Consider the following 21925-nt stretch of genomic DNA (forward strand, 5'->3'; position numbering starts at 1 on the left):
AAACCTCCCACTTGGCTTTTTTCAGTGAATGGAGATCAAGCTAAGTAGATAAATTCTTACTCAACAAGTCAAAATTGTAATTGACTATTAAGCATAGCAGGCGGGTACTCTTGTGGTTTTTCTTTTGGCTTTTGTCTACTATTTTAAAACCATCACAAAATAATTATAAGAAAGAACATGTGACTGCATCTCTCACAATTATTAAGAAAGCCACCATTTTTGATATAGCCTACTACTAGCTCAAAACACCCCACAATCTAACTACATGTCTTGTTTGAGTAGGAATCTAAATTACGATTATTATCATCTTGAATCAAAGTGTCAACATTTCGGTGTTTGGTGTCATTAAATGTTCTCTCTTTTTTTAATCATGTGACTAAAAAGAAGGGGGGGGGGGGGGGGTGAAGGCTCTATTTTTTTTTTTATCGCTTTAAAACTTTATACAACCATAGACGTTCTTACGTGGTCCTGGTCCAGAGTTAGACAGAGTGGCAGGTGGCGGCTGATGCGGAGAGTTAGCAGAAGCAGCGTTCTTTCTTTTGTGTATAGCGTGTGTGTATTGTGCTTTGTGTCTCAGGTACTAGGTCTGGGAGAGTAGGTGCGGGGGTGCCGGCCGACGGCCTGTACAGGTCCGGTATACGGTGCTTTTGCTCTGCTTCTTCCTGGCTGGTGTGCCAGGGATTAGTTGGTTAAGTTTGTGGTTGTGTGGTGCGGGAGTTGAGTAGTGTATGGCTGTTGATTCGGAGGAGAACGGAGGAAGTAGGCAGGGTTGGGAAAAGGTGGAGAGAGGGAAACGTGGTCGCTCTTCGGAGAAGGAAGGAGATAGGGTGGTGAAAATGGTGAGGGCTGAAGAGGAGTTTCGGGTTATTTTCAAGTTGAAAGACCAGGTGGGAGGAGGGTTTAGAGCTATGAATCCCCTTAAAGTTGCTGAGTCTCTAAGGTGTGTAGGGGAAGGGCTAGATGCTCGGATCTTGCCTAATGGGGCAATGCTTCTGTTGTGCAGGAATATGGATCAAGTAGGGAGAGCAATGAAAGTTGGGAAAATATTAGGGAAAAGAGTGGAGGTGATCATTCCTGAGAAGAAAAATGAGTTAAAAGGAGTCATTTATGGAGTGTGTGCTGACATTTCAGAGGAAGAAATTAAGGAAAACATAAGAGGGGGGAAAGCAACAGATGTGAAGCGGTTTAAGGCCAAGGAAGGTGGAAACAAAAATACCCCTGTGCTGATAAGTTTTGATGGAAGTGTTCTTCCAGCTCGTGTCTTCTTAGGATGTTTGTCTTTCCAAGTCAGGCCCTATCAAAGACCTCCTTTGCGGTGTTTCAAGTGCCAGAGATTTGGCCATATGGCGGCTTCCTGTAGGGGAAACAGGCGTTGTGCTAAATGTGGAAAAGATCATGACATCCTGAAATGTGACCAATTGGCGTCTAAATGTTGCAATTGTGGAGGAAATCATATGGCCTCATTCAAAGAGTGTGGACACTTTCTAAAAGCGAGGCAAGTTCAGGAGGTCAGAGATCAACATAAAATCTCTTATGCAGAAGCATTAAAGAAAGTGGAAGGGTCAAGGGCCTCAGTCCCGGTTGTGAGAATGCCTGTAAGCGGGCCGACGGTGTCTAGGCAGCAACCTTCTCAGGTTCTTTCTAGGCAAGAAGTTGTAATCAATAAGGAGGCCCTTCTGGCATTTATGGTTGATGTGATCTTTGGTGCTCGGGAAAAGAAATCAAGGTCAGATGTAATTAAGTTTGTGTCTGAAGCTGCGGTGAGATTTCTGGGAGTAAAAGACTATTCCCCTCAGTCACTGCATGAGTATATGAGGGTAAATCAGGAGCAACCAGTGCCGGAGTCTAGCAGCCAGTCTGAGAGGGAGGATGAGGAAGGGGAAGACATGGATGATGGTGCCCTGTTCGAAGATGTAGATGATGTTTAATCTTTTCATGGTGTTTTGCATCCTCCAGTGGAATGCAAGAAGTCTTATAGCTAACGGACAGGAGTTTAAGAGACTAATCAGAGATTTTGAAGTTAAGCCTGATTTTTTGTGTGTTCAGGAGACGTGGTTAAAACCACATCTTGATTTTGTAGTTCCAGGATACATTTGCCTGCGCAAAGATAGGTCTGATCAATCAGGGGGTGGATGTGCAACTTTTGTCAAATCAGGGATCCAATATAAAGTTTGCGAGTATGAGTTATCTCTTGAGTGTCTAATAGTTGAAGTGTGGAGTCATCAGGGCAAATTAAGTTTAGTAAATTTCTATAATCCCTGTAAACCTTTAGGCTTGACTGAACTTGAAGAGTTATTAAATAAGATTTCTTCCCCTGTCATTTGGGTAGGTGATTTTAATGCCCATAATCCTTTGTGGGGAAGTCAGATAAGGGATGGGAATGGTGTTGTGGTTGAAGAATTGTTAGATAATTGCGGGTTAGTAGTTATGAATGATTACAGACCTACTCGATTTGACATTAATACTCTTAAAATGTCCTGTCTTGATTTAACTTTTGCTTCTCCAGCCCTGGCAAGAGTAGGTGAGTGGGATGTACTAAGGGAATACTCAATGGGAAGTGACCATTTTCCTGTCTTAAGTACGTTTGGAAGGTCATTAGTAGTGGTTCAGGGGGATTCAGGTAAAAGATTTGATTTTTCTCGGGCTGAATGGGGTAAGTTTGGGGTAGAAATTGGGAAAAGTTTAGGAGAAATTAATAGTGAAGGTTCAATTGATGAGTTTAATGATTCCTTAAGTAAAATGATTTTTGGTGTGGCTTTAAGGACAATTCCGTGCAAGGGGGTCCCAAGGGATCGAGTAATTGTTCCGTGGTGGAATAGTGAGTGTGATAAGGCGGTGAAAGAGAGAAAACAAGCTTTTAAGCTTCTGCGCAGTACCCCTACACAGAGAAACAGTATAAATTTCAAACGAAGTAGGGCAAAGGCAAGGAAAATAATAAAAGATGCTAAAAGAAAGTGTTGGAGGGATTTCTGTGGGACCCTGGGGCCGGACACCCCTGTTGGGCAGGTCTGGTCAAGGATTCATAAAATGTCGGGGAAAATGGTGAGGTCACTAATGCCAGCCCTGTCTGATGGAAGTAGTGAAGCAGTCAATAATAAAGAAAAAGCGAATATGTGTGTCAAAGTTTTTCAAGAGGTACATAACTCCAAGTCTTTAGGGGATTATGGTTTGTTGAGGAGGGAAGAAATATTGAGAACTGAAGGGTGGAAGTTGAATGTTGTATCTTCGGAAAATGAATGTTATAATGTATTCTTCTCTGTGAAGGAGCTTAGGCAAGCAGTTCAAGCAGGAGCTAAGACCACTCCTGGACAAGATGGTATCAGTTATGAATTGCTTAAACATTTAGATGATGTAGCTTTGGAGGAAGTTCTGGCATTATGTAATTATGTGTGGGAGGCAGGTGTTTTACCTAAGGTGTGGAAGCATGCTGTTGTGGTTCCTGTTTTGAAACCAGGGAAAGATCCCTCATGTCCGTCGTCATATCGGCCTATTGCTTTAACAGCTGTTTTATGTAAAGTAATGGAAAGGATGGTGACAAATAGGTTGGTTTATCTCCTAGAGACTAAAGGGTTTTTTGTGAATTATCAGAATGGATTTAGAATTGGAAGAAATACTATGGACTCTAATGCTGTGTTAGATCAAGATGTTAGAAAGGCCGTAATTAATAAAGAAGGGGTGATTGCTGTGTTTTTAGACATTGAAAAAGCATATGATTCTATGTGGAAGGACGGGTTACTAATTAAGCTTCATGATGCAGGTGTTAAAGGTAGGATGTTCTATTGGATTAAGGATTTCCTTAATAATAGAACTATTCAGGTTAAAATTGGGGGAGATCTTTCTGAGACTGTTAACATTATAAATGGAACTCCTCAAGGTTCAGTTATTAGTCCTGTCCTCTTCAGTATAATGATAAATGATATATTTTCAAGTGTTCCTAATCATTTTGGGAAGTCTCTGTTTGCGGATGATGGGGCTGTCTGGAAGAGGGGGAGGAACTTGCGTGTTCTTTTTCAGCAGATACAAAAGGCTCTGGACCAGGTTGTTCAGTGGGCAAATGATTGGGGTTTTAGAATTTCGTCCTCTAAAAGTAAATATATGATTTTTGGGCACAAGAGGAAAATTCCTGACTTGAGTATTTTGTTGTATGACAGTCCAGTGGAAAGAGTTAAAGAGTTTAAGTTTCTTGGTCTATGGATGGATGAAAGACTAACATGGAAAAGCCATATTAAGAAAATTGTGAGTAAGTGTGAAAAGGTGATTAATATCCTTCGCTGTCTGGCTGGGAGTGACTGGGGTGCTGATCGAGATACTCTAACTATGATTTATCGTGCCATGATTAGATCTGTTCTGGATTATGGATGTGTGGTTTTTGGTTCAGCTGCCAAGTCTGTGCTGTGTAAACTGGACCGGGTTCAGACTAAGGCCCTGAGAGTCTGTAATGGTGCCTTTAGGACGACTCCTATTCCTGCTTTACTTATAGAAAGGAGTGAATTGCCACTGGAAATCAGGAGGAAAAAGCTAGGGCTCCATTACTGGGCTAAATTGAGTGGCTCTAGTTATAGTTTTGCCTCAAGGTGTCTGCTCGAAAGTTCCTGGGAGTTCTCGGGTAATGGGAAGAAGGTTAATTTTTTACATTGTATTAAGCAGTTGGCGGGGGATTTTGGGGTAGAGGGGCAGAGAATGGCTGGGCATGTGTGGTCACCTGTGCCACCGTGGTTTCTTCCTGAACCTGAGGTATTGCTGTCTCTCCTTGAAGAAGGGAGAAATAGTCAAATTAGAGATGTGAGAATGATCTTGAGTCAATATGAAGGATTCATGAAAATTTTTACTGATGGATCAAAGGATCCTATCTCTGGGAAAACTGGGGCTGGGGTTTTTGTTGCAGATGAGAATCTTAAGTTCAGCATTCGTTTATCAAACAATTTATCTGTTTTTTCAGCTGAACTGGTGGCAATTTTAAAAGCTTTGGAGTGGATAGAACAAAATAAGCCTCAGAACAGTGTTATTTGCTCAGATTCTGCAGCCGCTTTGTTGGCTCTAGAAGTAGGTTCTTCTTGTGCCCGACCTGATCTGGTAATGGAGATCTTGTGTTGTCTCCTGAGAATTGAGAGACTAGGTAGCCATGTGTGTTTTATGTGGGTGCCTGGTCACTTTGGGGTCGAGGGAAATGAAGTCGCTGACAGTTTGGCTAAAGAGTCGCTGTCTAAAGAAAATATAGACCTGAGTGTCATCATGGGTAAGAGCGAATGTGTTAGTATTTGTAATGAAAAGCTTGAGCAGCAGTGGCAGGTTGAGTGGAATCATGAGCAGAGGGGAAGGCATTATTATTGTTTGCAACCCTCAGTCAAGAGGAAAAAATGGAAAAGTACATTGGGGAGGAAAGATGAAGTCGTTTTAACTAGGTTGAGGCTGGGGCATTGTTGTCTGGCTAGTTGTCTAAAAATAGTAGGTAAACATGAGAATGGGTTGTGTGAATGTGGAGAGGTAGAGACGGTGGCTCATGTGTTTATTTCTTGTAACCTCTATGCCAGTCAGAGACGGCAGTTGTTTATGGAATTGTGTGATCAGGGTCTTACTGTATTTTCCTTGCAAGGTATTTTAACATCAGGAGAAAAATCAGACTCCTTTGGGAGGGCGGTGCTGAGGTTCCTGCACTCTACTGGGCTCTATGGGAGGATTTAGTAAGTAGATTTATTTATAACCGGTGGAGGGCAGCATTACGCTTGAAAGCGTACAGCCTGCCGGAATACGAGAAGAAGAAGAAGAAGACGTTCTTACGTGATGACGTTGCATGTTCAACGTCACGCCGTACGTACAATCCTGCTGCTAAGCTAACTCTAGCCGAGTGGTTCCTACCTGTACCGCTGCTGGTGTTGTTGTTTCCTCCGGGGACACTAACTGGACAGAGCGGTAAACTTGTTCAGAAAACCGGTCACCGTTACTCCAGAGCTCGGGAGTGTCCGTGTCGGGCGGTCGCCATGGCTCTGCAAGGCCCGGAGGAGCTGGGGGAGCAGGTCGAAGAGCCGGAGGATCTGGACGACCAGGACGCTAGTAGCATCTCCCCGGCCGAGGAGATAACATTGCCCCCCGGGCCCGGGGGCGACGAGGAGCCGGAGGAGGCTCTCCTGCTGCCGTGGGACCGCTTCTCCGCCTGGCTGCACTGCATCTGTGTGGTGGGCTTCGACCTGGAGCTGGGGCAGGCGGTGGAGGTGGGTCATGTAAAACCCCTCTGCTCTGTGGCTAAAATGTCCAAGTTAGCGGTTATCCACGGCTCTGACTATTTCCTGGACCGGACCACACAGTCCTTTAACTCTAGCTGTCCGTTTGATAAGTCTGTGGTCAAATGCAGGTGGCATGTTTCACACAAATGCTACAATAAGAGCACGACGATTTTACTTTCTACTCTTCATGATAGCGGGTTCATGACCTGCTGTTGTTTTTAAAGCCAAGTTGAACTGTGTGTGTGTTTAGGCTGTAACAGCAGCCACAGCATCACCCATACGCCTGCTTCATATTGAGGCATTTTGCTGAAACTCGTCCCCACACACCATTCACATTAAACTTGTTCAGGTCTTGAACAGTGGGAGTCGAACATGGCGCCTTTAGTGTAGGGTTTGAATCCCTCACCAAGGTTAACACAGCAAACACCTGTTGTCTTCACAGGAGTTTTGGGCACAGACATTGATCAGTAACCTGTAAGCAAGTTTATAATACTGTGCATTTGTTCAACAAGCTCCCATAGATCTTATTTAAAGATCTGAGAGTGTGATTGTTTCCCTTTCTCTATGTATCTGAGCCACACACAAAACCGCTGACTTGACATTTTATGACGACTTGGACATTTTCATTACTGATCACTGATAACTATTTTTGATTGACTAGTTATTGATTAACTCTACAAAATGGCACCAGACTGTGACATTTATCAATTACTAGCACCCAGATCCCATCCATACAGTTACAAATATACTGATTTGTCAGACTGGTTCAACATTGCATGGCTGGTTCAACTTGCAGTCATTGCAGAGTTTGCAAAAGAAAATGCATTTCAGTTTCTTTCTTCTTTTTTATTTGAGGAATATACACGTTTTTTTTTTTTTTGCTTCAAGATATACTAGTTCTTCTGAATAATTCAGTCTGAAATTGAGAACAAAGTTCTATATAAGTTGTATTATAAAATAATCAAGAGCAAATAATGAAGACTCAAGTAAATATGGGTAGATATGTTGAAGTTAGAAAAGTTTCACAGTTATTAAATGTTGCTGGATGAGTTCCTGCTGTGTGTTAATTGTGTCCTTTTTTCTCCAGGTCATTTATCCGCATCATTCCAAACTGTCAGAGAAAGAGGTGAGTCAATAAAAAAGTCCCTACAGGTTCATCTTTAAAATATTTACCATTCTGTTGGTAAACTCACATTTTAAAAGAGTAGCGCTGTAAAATTGGTGGAGTTCATGTTTGGTCATTGATGGTTATCCTTAGTCTGCTGCTGTTTGTTGTGTGTCAGTATTGTCTATGTGTGAATGACTGAATCAACTGAAGGTGAACACAATAAAGAGAATTAAAATTAACGGTATAACCTTGTTGCTGTTTTTTTTGTTTTTTTCAGAAAACAAGCATCTGCTACCTTTCCTTCCCCGACTCAAACTCAGGTGAGTTTCCGTCTCAACTTTTTTAAAAATTTGTCATGCGTTGTTGAACGCTGTGCAGCATGGCGATTCGTCAGATTAAGGCAACAACAAGTGTTTTGATTGTTCTGAACAGTCTTGCTCGATAGCACAGGAAAAAAGCCAGCGGCCTTATCGCGTGAGAAACCTAAATCGTTTAACATGGAGTTAAAAATGCGTGTTTTCAGGCAGTCTCTCCTAGAAATTATTCATATTGCACTCAGCTGCTCAGAACAGAAGGAGACAGAAATACTTGTGTAAAGAATGAGGAAAGAGCTATGGGAAGAAAAGATAAATCCTTGCTTACTTTCTCACCTCCACACTGTTGGCCACTCACACTGTGAAGTGGGTGTGAACGTTGGATTGTTGGTTTTAGAAACACCCAGAAGCTCCAACACATCACAGTTAAACTGAACCGCAAACTGCATCTTCCAAAACAACCACGAAGCTGAGACAAATGGTTTCATTAAAAACTCAACATTAGTACCTTTATGCACATGGGATTTACTGCAGAGCTGTTGTACTAAGCTTGAAATGAAGGCGCTTGTACGATGTGTCGCCTCAAAACAGACGTGTTTTGAGCTTGTCTGTTTGGCCACAGGAAGGTGAAGGCCTGCTGTCACAGAGGAGTGAGATGCTATGAATCATAAAAATGTGGGGTGATGGTCCACTCATACAGACTGTCTCTTCTGAAAGATCCTTGTGGTGCTGCTCTCTGGTGCACGTAACAAAGGCCAAACTTTGACTTTTATTTACCACTCAAGGTGGCAAAATAAATATTAACATTTTTTGAAAAGGTGCACGTCCATAAATGATAATTCGGTCCTAAGTGATAGCTTTGTGACAGTTATAATCATATGAAGATAACTGCCCCCTAGAATAAATGGGCCTCCAGGCGTGGGCGCATATCCTACTTTTGGGCCTGTCTGAAAAATGTAATGGTCACATGAGCTCTTCAAACAAAATGATTTTTTCACAATTTTCGCCTTAACAGTAGTCTTTATTTTAGCATTGTTACATGTACTGTAGGAACAACACTGACACAAATAACAGAAACTGAAATACTCACAGGACTGTAAAAATTCCAGAAATGTATAATCGTCTCCTTATTATTTCACTATGAGGGGTGTTTGTGTGCCTTAAAATAGAACATGGGCCCAGGCGAGAACTTGATTTCTACCACCCAAAGTGGCAAATTCTAATTTGGTCTTTTCAAAAAAATATTTTCGATGATACTTCAGCTTGATAAACCTTCCCAAGAGGTATCTTAGTCACAGCTAACCTTCTAACACTCTGATATGGTTTCCACTTTGTATTGATAAAATGAGGTGGTGGTGTCTGGGGGGGGCGGCAATGTCTGTTCTGATGACACAAGTCAGCGTTGTAAAGCCCAAGCATGTGGGAGCCATTGTTGTGTGAAGAGTAAGAGCAGGAGAGAGAGTTAAGACTCCACCTACCTAATCATAACCATCATCTCAAGATTAAAAAATATATATAATTTAAGTTTTTGTTAATTCATGTGTTGACCACCGCAACTCACTGTACATCACACACATCGCCCATCTGTGTCATGGCTCCCACTGGTTCAAAAGGCAGCAGCCTACAAGCACATGTTACATTCTACCACTGGCAAACTATACTGGTTAACCATAGTGTTGTCGCATCATTGTATTATTCACTCTCCTCTAGTCTTGGAATAAACCATGTCAGTTGAAAGTGTTGGGGCAAGAAGCTGCTGAAGCTCACCTTTTCAGATGCACTTTGCCACTTGATGCTTTCTTTGTAATGTGTGATTGGATGGCTGTGTAACTTTACTTTTTACTTTCTGAGAAGCAAGCCATTGACTGACTGTTTACATGGGATGTGTTTGTCATCAACTTACAAAAACAGTGGGACACACACACACAACCCCACCCACCTCCACCATCAAAAAGATGTTTCAGACATGCTGGTCACTTTTAACCCATGACAGTTTGGGGCTTGTCGTGCAACTAGGGCTCTTTTTTTGTTGTTAAACATTTTTTGACTCCATTGGCTGTTTGTTCTATAGGTTTTGTCTGATTAAAATTGTTTGGTCTACCAGTTACAGCCAGGGATTGTTTCTAAAATCTTTTGTAGTTGCCAAAAAAAGGCAAGCCCAGAAAGAACAGGAGAAGCTGGCAGAGACATTTTTAGACTCTGAAATTAGTGTGACATGAAACTGAAGATAAACTGGGTTATGGATTGGCTTGTACATGCACAAACACTTCTCTGTGAACCAAGTGTGAGTGTGTCTGCCTGCAGGTGTGTGTTTTTGTTGACTATGAGTCAGCACGAGGTGAAGCTGATGAACTTGCTGCTCTCAGGATGAAGGCAGGATTAGGACAAAATGCTTACAAGGCTGCTCTATATTTATACACCGTGTAGCGTAGGTGAGAGTCAGAGAGTGAGAGACACTACACTGTAGATTTGTAGCGCTCTCGCTCTCGGTGTCTCCCATAATTCAGCCTCGGGTCTGGGTCAGAGAGTTGCCAATGTTTGCCTTAAATCCACTTGGAGAAGTGAGTAGCACTGACACATGATGAGTTGTGTTGTCTCTGCACTGCAGCACACAGGTTTTCAAGTAGCGACTGTGATGTGAAAGTGCTGACTCTGTCCTTCAGTCTGAAACTGTTTACATCTGATGAAGAGCGAAGGAAATGCACCACCTGTTTGAGATGGAGAGATACGACCAAACCCGAAGATTAGTTCTAAAAATCTTTAGAGAGGAAATAACATGAAACATCTTTCTGAGTTAAAGAGCCTCAAACATCACAGATTGATGTCGCAGAATCACAGGATTTTGACGTGACATGTTTGTGTCTTGCGCTCTGATAACTTCTTCACTTCCGGACCACACTGCTGTGTCATATCCATGTTGTTTTAATCTGTAGTCATAACATCAGTGTCACACGGCAAGAAGGTTCTGGGTTTGATGATCCCCGGGCCTGGGGTGTTTACAGTTTACATGTTCCTCTGTAACAAGTGTTCAGACGAATAGGAATATGATCTATTGATTAGTCGAGAATGCAAACAGTAGGCTTAGCTAGTGTAATACAGTCTATAACCATGTTTCCATCCACACCATTTTTTTTCACATTATCGAATTAAAAATGCCTTATGGAAACAGTAAAATTCAATTAAATGTCATGAATATTGATAAAAAGTTAATATGGTCGATGTTATCGGATTTTATCTTGATCGATACAAAGTAAAGGCGACAATTGCTGATGGAAACAGTTCTTTACCGGATAAATGTGAGTTGCGATTGTGTTTAATGTCAATTCCGCTACGTATTCCCAGCTGTTCAAAGACACGGCGGGAGTTAACAAAGAAAGATGCAGGCGTACAGGTGGACAGACTGGTTTCCATACACCAATATGATCACAAAACAGCACATGATGTCATTACGCACGGCTTTTTATTCGATTTAAAGGTCTTCGATGGAAACTTGAACCGGCATTATTTGCATTAATATTCTTATCGATCTTCAGATAATTCGATCAACTAGTGGATGGAAACATGGTTCATATGATGATGAATCAGGGTCTCTGTTGTTAACACATCAGACCACAGCTTTTCCTCCTGTGGTGGCAAACACAGTGACCGTGCTGCTGCTGCTTCTCTGTGTTTGTTTTGCTGATGAGACACTGCAGGGTCACACACTCGGAGCCAGAGTCACACAAACTCTGATTTAAGTAAATAGACCCACAGAAATACAAAGAGGAGACTCTGGAGCCTGTAACTTCAGACCCAGACTCATAATCAGAGCCGTGCTTCGGCTGCCTGTTTCATGCTGGGTGGTCTCAAACGCAACACAACTGCATGATGTCATGAAAGAAGTGGGACAAACACTCACACACACACAACTCACACTCGAGTGTGAGTTGAAGTGTTTGTCTTGTCTCGTACTCTGATTACCTCTATCTCGTCTCCTCCTCTCACACACTGGTACTCCTCTGGCGTGTCTGCTGAGGTATGTGCGGAGGTCATGATGAGGTTAAAGGCCGAACTGGTGACTCATTGTGTACTTCCTATTCCCGTTTTTTCCCCCGTTTCCTCTTCCTGTTTGTCTAAAGTTGGGGAGGAAACCAGGATGACACTGAAGAGCCACTTGACATGACGGAGTATAGATCAGAATCAAAGTAAAATCTGCAACAAAAAAAAAACAAAATAATCATGAATGTAGAGGTCAAGTTGTAGAAAGTTTAGGATTGGGTTATGAAAAGCCAATATAAATTGTTCCATTACCTCAGTAGCTATTAAGACGTGGCTGTAACGAGTTTACTCACTAGTTAGCTCTGTTATTTATTTGTTATAATGCTTTAGTGAACTATTCACATTGCTTGTGTTGCTGACCTTTTAACGCTGTGGAGGATTCATGACACGGTTTGATTGAGTAAAACCAGAGGTCTGTTCCAGAGAGCAGGACTAACAGCCACTCAGCCAAACCCTGAACTCTGACTGAACTCTGATCAGCGTTCCCACAGTCGGCTCTCTCAGTGCCTGTCTGCTGAATGACAGAAATCCATCATCAATGAAGCTTTGATACTAGGATACTGCTTCACCATGGCAACAGATAACTAAAGAGCAGCTTCTCCATTTTAAACCAGTGGAGACAACAAGGGGATAGTGCACATGTGTGTAAAAAAGTAGCTGCAGTAGTCAAATATTCTGAGTTGGAGTTGAGTAACATCCAATAATATAGCAATATTAGAAAAACACACCTTTTTCTGTGGTGAAATACCATTTTGTCTTAACAGTTCTTATCAAATGCATTTTTCAATGTGCGAATCTACATTCAAAGTGTCTTTGTGTATATTTGAGCCAGTTACAAGTCCAGTTGCCTACGATGCCTACGATTCAATTTGCCCAGGAAAAAAATACAAGTCCAGTTGCCTATGATTCAGTTGCCCAGAAAAGAACGATGACCGGGATGAATGAGAATATCCATAGACTTGAGCCAGTTATGAATCTTAAATGCAGCTATTTATATCAAATGCATCTCCTTTGTGTCAATACAAGTGTAACACATCCATAAGTTTTGTCCGGGGGGCTTAGAAATGGGTTAACTTGACGGTTTTTCCCTAGTAACCACATCAGCACTCGTGTGTTTCCAGGTTGCCTTGGCGACACCCAGTTCTGCTTCCGCTTCCGTCAGGGCTCCAACAGGAAGTCATCACTTGGCTGCTTCCTGGAGACCACCGATCGAGACGCACCGCCCTGTCTGAAGGTGGGACACACACCCTCGTACATTACAATGTCTTTTTTGATTTACAAATCATTTATTTATTGTTTGATATGCAATCATCAAATCAAATTATCAAATTAACCTAACACTAAGACATATGACAAACACTACGTACACGTAATGTTCATAACCCGTGATGAAGACCACACCACCCACCCAAGGCCTGTATATTTGTATACAAGTCATTGTATAGTATCTAATTGAACACATACAGCTGTATCTCACTATGCCTGTAAATGAAAGTTCATCCTCTCATTTAACAACATTGGAAAAAGCTGTCCCATGGTTGAACATCCTTGATGACCTACATCTGTTGCCTGCTTCAGTGATATAAAGCTCACTTCTGATTCTGTGCGTGTATGTGTGTGTTTCAGAGGGAACAGGGACATTACTACGGCTATGTGTACTTCCGTCAGGTGCGAGACAAATCCCTGAAGAGAGGATACTTCCAGAAGGTCAGTGTCGGGCTGCAGGGTCCCTGCATACGATTCGTCAAGTGGACAGTTAATTGTAGTGTATAAGCTCAGCTGGTAAATTCAATATATCATACATCAGCACCACAGTTAAATCATACAAACACTTTACTACTTACTTGTTTACCCGTCAAACTGTGCAAAGTCTCTTAAGTGAAATATCTGAGAATCTGTATTTGTATTCTGTGGAAATACGTATATTTATCAAGGTAAACATGGAGGAGTCGTTGAGTTTAAATGCTGAGGCCAATGAAAGCCGCTGAGATTAAACAATAATCAGTCATATATTGGATCGTTTGTTGACAGACAAATGTTTCTATACATTTTGTGGTATTTAATTGTTATGAATTATTAAGTAAAGATACTAAACATTCTCTCTCCCGATATACAGTATAATCATAAACTTAGGGTTTAAACAGCTAACAGGGTTCACTGATATCTTTTTCTGAGATAGTGTTGTGAATGTAGATTTGTTTCTGTCTGTCTACCAGTCTCTGGTCCTGATCAGTAAACTGCCCTACGTGACCTTCTTCCACTCACTGTTGAAGATCATGGCTCCAGAATACTTTGAGAAACAGGAGCCATGTCTGGAGGCCGGTCAGTTACCTGTCTGTCTCTACCTGTCTTGTCTCTGCCTGTCTGTCTCTACCTGTCTGTCTCTACCTGTCTGTCTCAAGTTACAAGGACACTTTTACTATTCTGTTTTCAGGAGCCATCTTTAACAAATTGAACAGAGACAAACATAATGTTGTTTTAATTGATATAAAGTGGATTGTGATTCATATTGTTCTTGTCTGATTCACAGCTTGCAATGACATAGACCGCTGGCCGACACCACATCCTGGACGAATCTTGACGCTGCCTATTATGGGCGTGGTCATTAAGGTACACACAGATTTACAGGCAGGGGTCGGAGGGTTCTGTGCAGTTTGTTGTCAGAGTACAGACTGTATGTGTGAGATAAATAACTTTATTAGTAGTGCAGGACATAATAATAATTCCACCAAGCCACTGAATTAAAAAACGGTTAATACAATTGATCAATTAGTGTATGAAGAGCTGCAGGAAAACAGGAAGTGAAGATGAAACAAAACCTCAAAGATTAAAAATACCTGGGCATCCCAGCGGCACAGGATTTAATCTGGACCACGGGGTTCAGTTAATCAGAAAATGTAATAACACTAAATTTGGAGATGTGTGGGTTTTACTGGAAGGGTAAAGAAACAAAACTGATCCCTGATCTGGACCTCTTCGTTCCTGCTCGTTTTCTTTGACTGTGAAACACACTGAAGGAGACTTATAGAGTCCTAATTTAACCCTGCAGGAACCCTGATTAGATTACAGTAGTCCAGTTTGTCCCTACCCCCACCCAAGAAACAGACTCAGAACCAAATTTATGACTACTGAAAAAAAAACGTGTTAAACTGTGAACAACTCTGACTGAATTGGATCTGTGTGCTGCTGCAGGTTCGAATCCCCACCTGTTACGACAAACCAGGAACTTCGCAGCTGGTCCAGTCCGCTCAGGTAATTACACGTGACGCACAGACGATGGTTTCCATTTATACAGTGATTTTTATTTTTTATTTAAAACGTTTTTTTAGGGGTTTTAGGCTTTAATTGATAGAGAAACATGGGGACAGGGGGTGGGGGGGCTGCTCTACCCAGTGGGCTATTAGACGCCCCCTTATACAGTGATTTTCATCTGCAGTAGCCTACCCTTTATCTGAAGTGGTTACTGTCTACATATGGCTCTTGTGTGTGTTAACGTACCTTCACTTGTGATTGTTTTTCAGAGTGACAGTCTGGTGTCCATCGTGCTCCCAACCATCCATGAGGTCGACCTCTTTAGGTGAGACTCACGGTGTTATATCCTTCGCTACTCTGTGCAACAATTTTACGTAAGAATTAAATGAACATGACCTTGTTTCTCCAAGTGATAGTCGGAGAGAAAAAAGCCTGACCTTCTCTCCAATATTCAGTATTTTCAAAGCTTGATTACTGACATGTACAGTCAGTGCCCTTCACAGAACTTGCCCACAGGGTCACGACTGCTATGAATAGTCATTGTAAATATTTTGTAGCATTATCACTCTGTTGTGTTAATTTTCATACCTGTACTCTGGCCAGAAGACGAGGGATAACCACCACCTCCTCAGATTATGTTACGTTGACCTTGAGCACAGACACCTCTTCAATAAACTGGTTAAAAGAAAAGCATAAAACCAGATAAGAACATGAGCAGAGTAAAGGGAACCAACAGAGCAGTTTGACCTTGTCAGGAGTATCTGGAAACAAACAAGAAAACACCACCTGCTCTGTTGTAGAGCAGCCCAGTAATGATGAAGTAAACTCTCCACTGAGGCAGCCTCATCAGTTTCTTGGGCCTGCAGATGCTCCCCAGTCCAAAAATTATACTCAGCAAAGCACAGAAAATGCATTTTAACAAGTGTTTGCTCTGTCAGTGTCATTTGTGCTTTGGTTTGTTAAAGGATTGAATGTTTTTGTCCCAGTCCATGAATTTCTTACGCAGACAAAGAAAAAGCTGACATTTGTTTTTTGTGCCGTTGAAGGCGCTTTCTAACTTCACATATAGTTTTACAAATAACCTTTGAGAACCAATTTTGGCATGAAGGTGCTCATTTTAAACTCATTTTTCATATTCATTGTCTCTCTCCAGGTGTTTCTACCCGGTCTTCTTCCACATCCAGATGTTGTGGGAGTTGGTGCTGCTCGGGGAGGCACTTGTCGTGATGGCGCCGTCGCCGGCAGAGTCATCGGATACTGTGCTGGCGTTGGTCAGGTGAGTTGGAGGGCTGAGGGACAGGCCTCTATATTGTCTCCACATTTAATATCATGGCTTTAAGGCAGTTGTAAAGGTCTTGAATGTGTTGTGTTTTCATGGTGAACTGTTTGGTGGACACAGACTTGCTGCATAAATACACACCGTCATGTGATGTGTCTTGTTTTATTTTCATTTTTTCCTTCTACAACAACAATAGTTGCATTATTCTATTTTTAAGATTCATGGTTTCATTGTTTTGTTCTTTTTAACAAATATATTTTCCACAGTAATAACGAATAACAGAGAACAAATGAGGTGCAAGTAGTGGATTCACAGCAAGACTTCCTCCAACACATTGCTGTGACAGGGCACAGCACTGAGTTAATCATAACCATTGCCACGGGCTCTTTTCTCACTTCAATGTAATGTCTCGTTGCTGAGGAGACAGATGGCAGGGAATTAACTGAACAGGTCCTTGTCCTGTGGCGTTGTTTAGTTGGTTTGTACTGGCAGGAGATAAAAGTCCTACAGCCATTGAATGGGGGTAATTAAAATAATTTGGAAGAGCCTTTAAGAGTTTCTGAATGTGGTATTGAGGTCTGTCTCAGGGTCACACTGAGAAAGGTTCAAGCTTCAAACATTAATATCACTCTGTCTTTCTCTCTCTCTCTCTCTCTAGCTGCATCTCGCCTCTGCGTTACAGCAGTGACTTCCGGCCATACTTCACCATCCATGACAGCGAGTTTAAGGAGTACACCACCCGCACGCAGGCTCCGTGAGTAAACACGAACCAGCTCAACAGCTACCATGCTGCCCCTGAGCAAGGCACGACTGCTCATCTGCATCTGCTGTGCATACAGTGTTACACTATCGGTTGCTGAGCTGCCCCACGGTGCCTCGCTTGCTAACCCTCCTCCTGGCCATGTGCATTTGTTTACAACGAAGCTGGCGAGAAAGCAATCAATAGAGCGGTAGATGACGTTATTACGATGTTACGATATGTATATTGGTGTAGTTTAATCTTTCATAAACAAGACATTAGGGGTTTTGGGGCGCATTTGTGTCGCGCTGCGCAGAGACGAGAGTTGCAAAGTTATTTTTCAGCCAAGACGTAATAAGTGACACGCACGTGGAAGGCAGAGAGCCTCCATTGTCCCTCGTAACAGCTGTTAAATTTAGGTAAAAATGTAGCATAGTTCCTCTTTAAGTCTGATCCCTGAGACGTTCAGTGCACAACACACACTGGCTGTTTTGTAGTGCTTTGTCTGTTGATGCTCTGTGTGAGCAGAAGAAGTTGTCTGGGATGTTTTTGATCCAGTATGCGATAAAATTGCTCATTTTCCGGAATGTTGATTTTTATCACTGGTGGAAAAATAGCGCCGTTTTGTATCCTGGTGCATCAAAGCAAGTAAAGGAGGCACCAGTGTGTAGGCTGCGTCGATGGAAAACAACAGGCACAGCTGTTGTGAAGCGTTTCTTGTATTATTCTTATGGGACCGTGGTATGGGTGGGGGAGGAGGATCTGTACAACACAGTATCACAATATTGTGTGTAGCAAATGTGTATCACTCCACTGACACAAAGTATTGTGTGTATATTATGCAAATTGCAAATGAACAAATTGAAATTTTAATCACCAGAATACTAAAACTGAACCCATCTGTTCTCCCCCTCACCTGTTGTTAAAGTACTCTTTAGGTTGGCAGTTTGAATCCTGGCTGCTTGTTCCTGTGCGTAGAGATTTGTCCCTGTTGCGTATTTTCAAGTCACCTGTGATGTGTCTCTGTTCTCTCTCTACAGACCGTCAGTCATTCTGGGAGTGACCAATCCTTTCTTTGCTAAAACTCTACAGCACTGGCCGCACATCATCCGCATCGGAGACATGAAGCAAGCAGGTAGATGAAACCGAGTATCACCCGAGTCAAATCTGAATTTTTAGCTAGTAATCACTTAAAAGACACAGACAGTCCACTACAACAACCCCACAACTCTACAGCCCCAAACTTGTGGACAACACCAGAGTCCAGACACTTTTGCGTATTTTAGAGTCAAGCTGTTACTCTGTGATTTCACTCGCATCATTTAATTTAACATGGAGTCTTGTTTGTTTTTCGTTCGGAGTACAGCTCTTAGGTTGAGTGAACAAAACAGTAAACTGAAATATTAAAATATCAGTGTAGTTCCTGCTGCGTTACAGTGTACAGAGGTTTCTAGCTGACTGCTAACTCTGTCTGTTACACTGCACAGCTGTAAGTAAGATGTCAGGTGAGATGTTGTCAAAACCATGAACTGTTCATTTGATCTTTCCTCTCTCCTGCTGTCTGTTCGCCTCAGGTGAGATGGCCAAGCAGATGAAAGTGAAGAAACTGAAAAACCTCAAAACTCTGGACTCTAAACCTGGTAAATGTTTCGTATTGTTCATTGTTGTTTTTATATGCTGTTGTAATTATGGATCAGAGAAGGCCTGTACAAACAAAGGGGTCGCAGATTCTCCACCAGGGGGAGCTGTTGGGTCAGCCTTGATCAACTGGTGTGTGTGTGTGTTTGCAGGCGTGTACACTGCATACAAGCCGTATCTCAGCAAAGATGAAGAAATCATCAAACAGCTTCAGAAGGTAAAACAATGTGACTCCTCAATTTCCTACAAATTATTATTTTTTTTGTCCATTCACAAACAGGCTGAGAATGTTTCTCATCAGCCCACGGGACTTGATGAGAGGACACATTAGTAGCTGATGTTTGCCTTCTTAAGAAATGAAATGAAAAATGTTATTAATGAAATAAAAAGGGGAAACTTGTCCACACACCGAATAAGAGACAAACTACATGACTGGCTGAGTCAGTCTGACAGAGGAGGTGTACAGCTGATGGTCATTTTCTTCTTGATTCTCAGGGTGTTCAGCAAAAGAGACCCTCAGCGGCCCAAAATGCAATTCTTCGACGCTACTTCTTAGAACTGACACAGAGCTTCATCATTCCCCTGGTAAAAACGGCCTCTTTTTTATTTCTGTGTGAAGGAAGATGGTTTCATGTGACACGTTGTGCTGTGTTGGTCCTGTCTCACTCTTTGATCAAACATGTCAGCTACTGGGACAGCAGTGATCTTGATGCACTGTCACACAGTCACACGTCCCAGAGCTTCCTCTCCTCCTCTTGGCTCTGAATCAACTCTCTATGTTCTCTGTCAGCGTTGGTTTGTACTCTATCATTAAACCACTGGTTGTGTGTGACAGGAGCGGTACGTGGCCAGTCTGATGCCTCTGCAGAAGTCCATCAGTCCCTGGAAGAGTCCTCCTCAGCTCCGACCGTTCATCCAGCAGGACTTCATGAAGACACTGGAGAAAGCTGGACCTCAGCTCACATCCAGACTGAAAGGAGACTGGATAGGACTTTACAGGTACACTCACACACTCACACACTCACACATACTCTGTTAAACATAATCCAGAGCATCGTGTTGATTTGAGTGTTGTTTTCTCTGGGTTTTCAGGCATTTCCTCAAGTCTCCCAACTTTGACGGCTGGTTCCGCAGCAGGAGGCGAGAGATGACCCAGAAACTGGAGGCTCTGCACCTCGAGGCTCTGTGCGAGGAGGTGAAAAGTTTAAAGCTCTCATCATTTCAGAAATGAAAATGTGTTGGCAAGTTAAAAAAGACAGGACCGAACACCACCTTTTGTCTCTGACCCTCTGTCTCTTTATTTGTGCTGTCCGTAGGATCTGCTGCAGAGGACCCAGAAGCACACAGAGGTGGAGACAGTTGATCTGGTTCTGAAGCTGAAGGATAAACTGGTAGGTACAAACTCAACAGCAAATAAATACAACTTCTTCTACTGTTACTACCACTATCGTCCTCTGATGGAGGCTCTGGCTGCAGCCATTTCCATGTTCTGACTTTCTCAAGCAGCCAAGAGAGTTTTAAAGAGATGCATCCTGAATGTATCATTTTTTGTCTTCGATAATCTCTTGCCAATGTGAAATAGTTTAGGCATTTAAAGCTCAGTCTGGATTTCCCATCCATCAATCCAGTCATCTTCATTCAATTTCTCCAGGCCTGATTTTTTCTGCCATGTTCGTTTGACTCTGATAAATGACGAAGTTCTCAGAGTTGCAATTAATTATCATTAACTATTTAGTCCAGCCATCCTTGCTGCCTCCTGGGAAGCACTAAAATGTTACTGAAAACTGCATGAACCCTGTGTGACCTCCAATAATGTTGATGACTTGCTGTGGCTCACGATGCTCTCTGCTGCAGTGTCAGGCGGAGAGGGAGCAGCTCCCCGTGCGTCCAGGGACCCTGTCCAAACTGAAGGCCCACATCGACGCCGTCATCCAGGCCTTACCAGAGGACCTGCAGGGCATCCTCCACAAGCCCCCCATACCCTGACCTTTAACCCCCACTCTGCAACTCTAACCCCAGTTTGAGCTTGTTTTAAAGTTTGGCACGGGGGTCGTGGGTATCCTGCCACTTGGCTCGTGGTAACTCAGCCCGGGCCCCAGTCCAAGGACCTTCAGTTTGCTCTAACATGGAAAAGCACATGGCATTTTTGTTTCACCCCCAAAAATATCCAAAATCAGTTATATTTACTCCCCCCTCACCCAAACTGCGACTGCGGTGGCTCGGTGGACCAAATGTCTCAGCGATCAGATGACATTGAGACGACCAGCTCGTCCGAAAACAACTCATCAACACCTCCAAACTGTGAGAGGATGTTTTTAATAACTGAGACATAATTAAACAAAGAGGAGCATCGAGCGGAAGTCCATCTGAGCCCGAAGGATTTGTCATCAAAGTGGAAGAGAGAGCAGGACGGGAAGCCCCGCTGAGCTTTGACCCTCAGCGTTTTTACCTCTTGATATTTTTAATATTTACTTTTTTAATTTGACGACAGACTGCAGCAGGCAGAACTGACTGTGGAGCTTTCATCCATTCTTAAAAAAAAAGATTTTTATAAGAAGTGCACTTCATCGCTAACAGGACCTGGGTGCCCTTCACACACACACACAAACACAAACACACACACACACAACAACGCATACAACACTCTCTGACACTTTTATGCAAACAAACTGAAGCGAGCAGAGCCAAACAGTGCTTTATGATTCAGTTTTCCTAAAATGTTGTCCGTAAAAACACACTCAGCATTAAGCACCAGCGAGCCTGTTACTACCTGTTGATGCAGTAAACCTCTTTTCGTCTCGTGGGCTCAGGAGCGACTCACTCCTCTGTCTATGTCGTACCAGTCTGAGGAAATACTCACAGTTGTCTCTGGTGCAGGTTGTCATTATATTTCTATTTTTCTGAAGAAAACTTGAGTCACTATTGTGTGAATACCTGTTTGAACCTGTGTGAAAACCTAATTTCTGACTAGATTTAACAAAAAAAAAAAAGATAAACAGATGAAAAGTAAGAGATGTTAAATATACTGAAAGTTAGAATCGTGAGTGCTCAAGTTAAATGAATCAATTTTATGTTTTAGTCAAAATGATAAACTACAATGAAATAAAAAAAAACTGACTTGGTGATATAAGTAAAAGTTTGATTGGCAATTTTAACATTTTGAGTTAATATTTAGTCACTTAAACTAAGAACATGTCTGATTTTGTCATTTCTAACGTTTCATCTGTTTATTGTATTTTCCTGCCACGGCTGAACTGTTATAGTGAAACCCTTTGATACTTCTGTAACACACTTGAGCTCAACGCAATACCACTTCACCCACTGTTCTCTCTGAAC

General features: G+C 42.3%; 1 protein-coding gene across 1 annotated transcript; it reads left to right on the top strand.

Moving 5' to 3' along the window:
• The first annotated feature begins 5813 nt into the window (after positions 1-5813).
• dennd6a (DENN/MADD domain containing 6A) lies at positions 5814-21675 on the top strand. Its single transcript, XM_083971906.1, has 19 exons — positions 5814-6209; positions 7309-7347; positions 7607-7649; positions 12803-12915; positions 13308-13388; positions 13898-14003; positions 14212-14291; positions 14874-14933; positions 15203-15258; positions 16087-16209; positions 16871-16966; positions 17992-18086; positions 18526-18591; positions 18742-18806; positions 19085-19174; positions 19425-19588; positions 19682-19784; positions 19906-19980; positions 20444-21675. The coding sequence occupies exons 1-19, from the start codon at positions 5979-5981 to the stop codon at positions 20573-20575; spliced, it is 1818 nt and encodes a 605-aa protein (XP_083828032.1). The 5' UTR covers positions 5814-5978; the 3' UTR covers positions 20576-21675.
• The last annotated feature ends 250 nt before the right edge of the window (positions 21676-21925 follow it).

This window comes from Trachurus trachurus (assembly GCF_905171665.1).
Source record: "Trachurus trachurus genome assembly, chromosome: 5".
Classification (NCBI taxonomy): Eukaryota; Metazoa; Chordata; class Actinopteri; order Carangiformes; family Carangidae; genus Trachurus; species Trachurus trachurus.

Bases quoted from the DNA above. Each gene is read 5' to 3' on its own strand.
- dennd6a (XM_083971906.1), top strand. From the start codon at position 5,979: ATGGCTCTGCAAGGCCCGGAGGAGCTGGGGGAGCAGGTCGAAGAGCCG. The intron at 7,650-12,802 runs GTGAGTTTCCGT...GTGTGTTTCCAG, and splicing joins CTTCCCCGACTCAAACTCAG to GTTGCCTTGGCGACACCCAG. The intron at 19,785-19,905 runs GTGAAAAGTTTA...TGCTGTCCGTAG, and splicing joins TCGAGGCTCTGTGCGAGGAG to GATCTGCTGCAGAGGACCCA.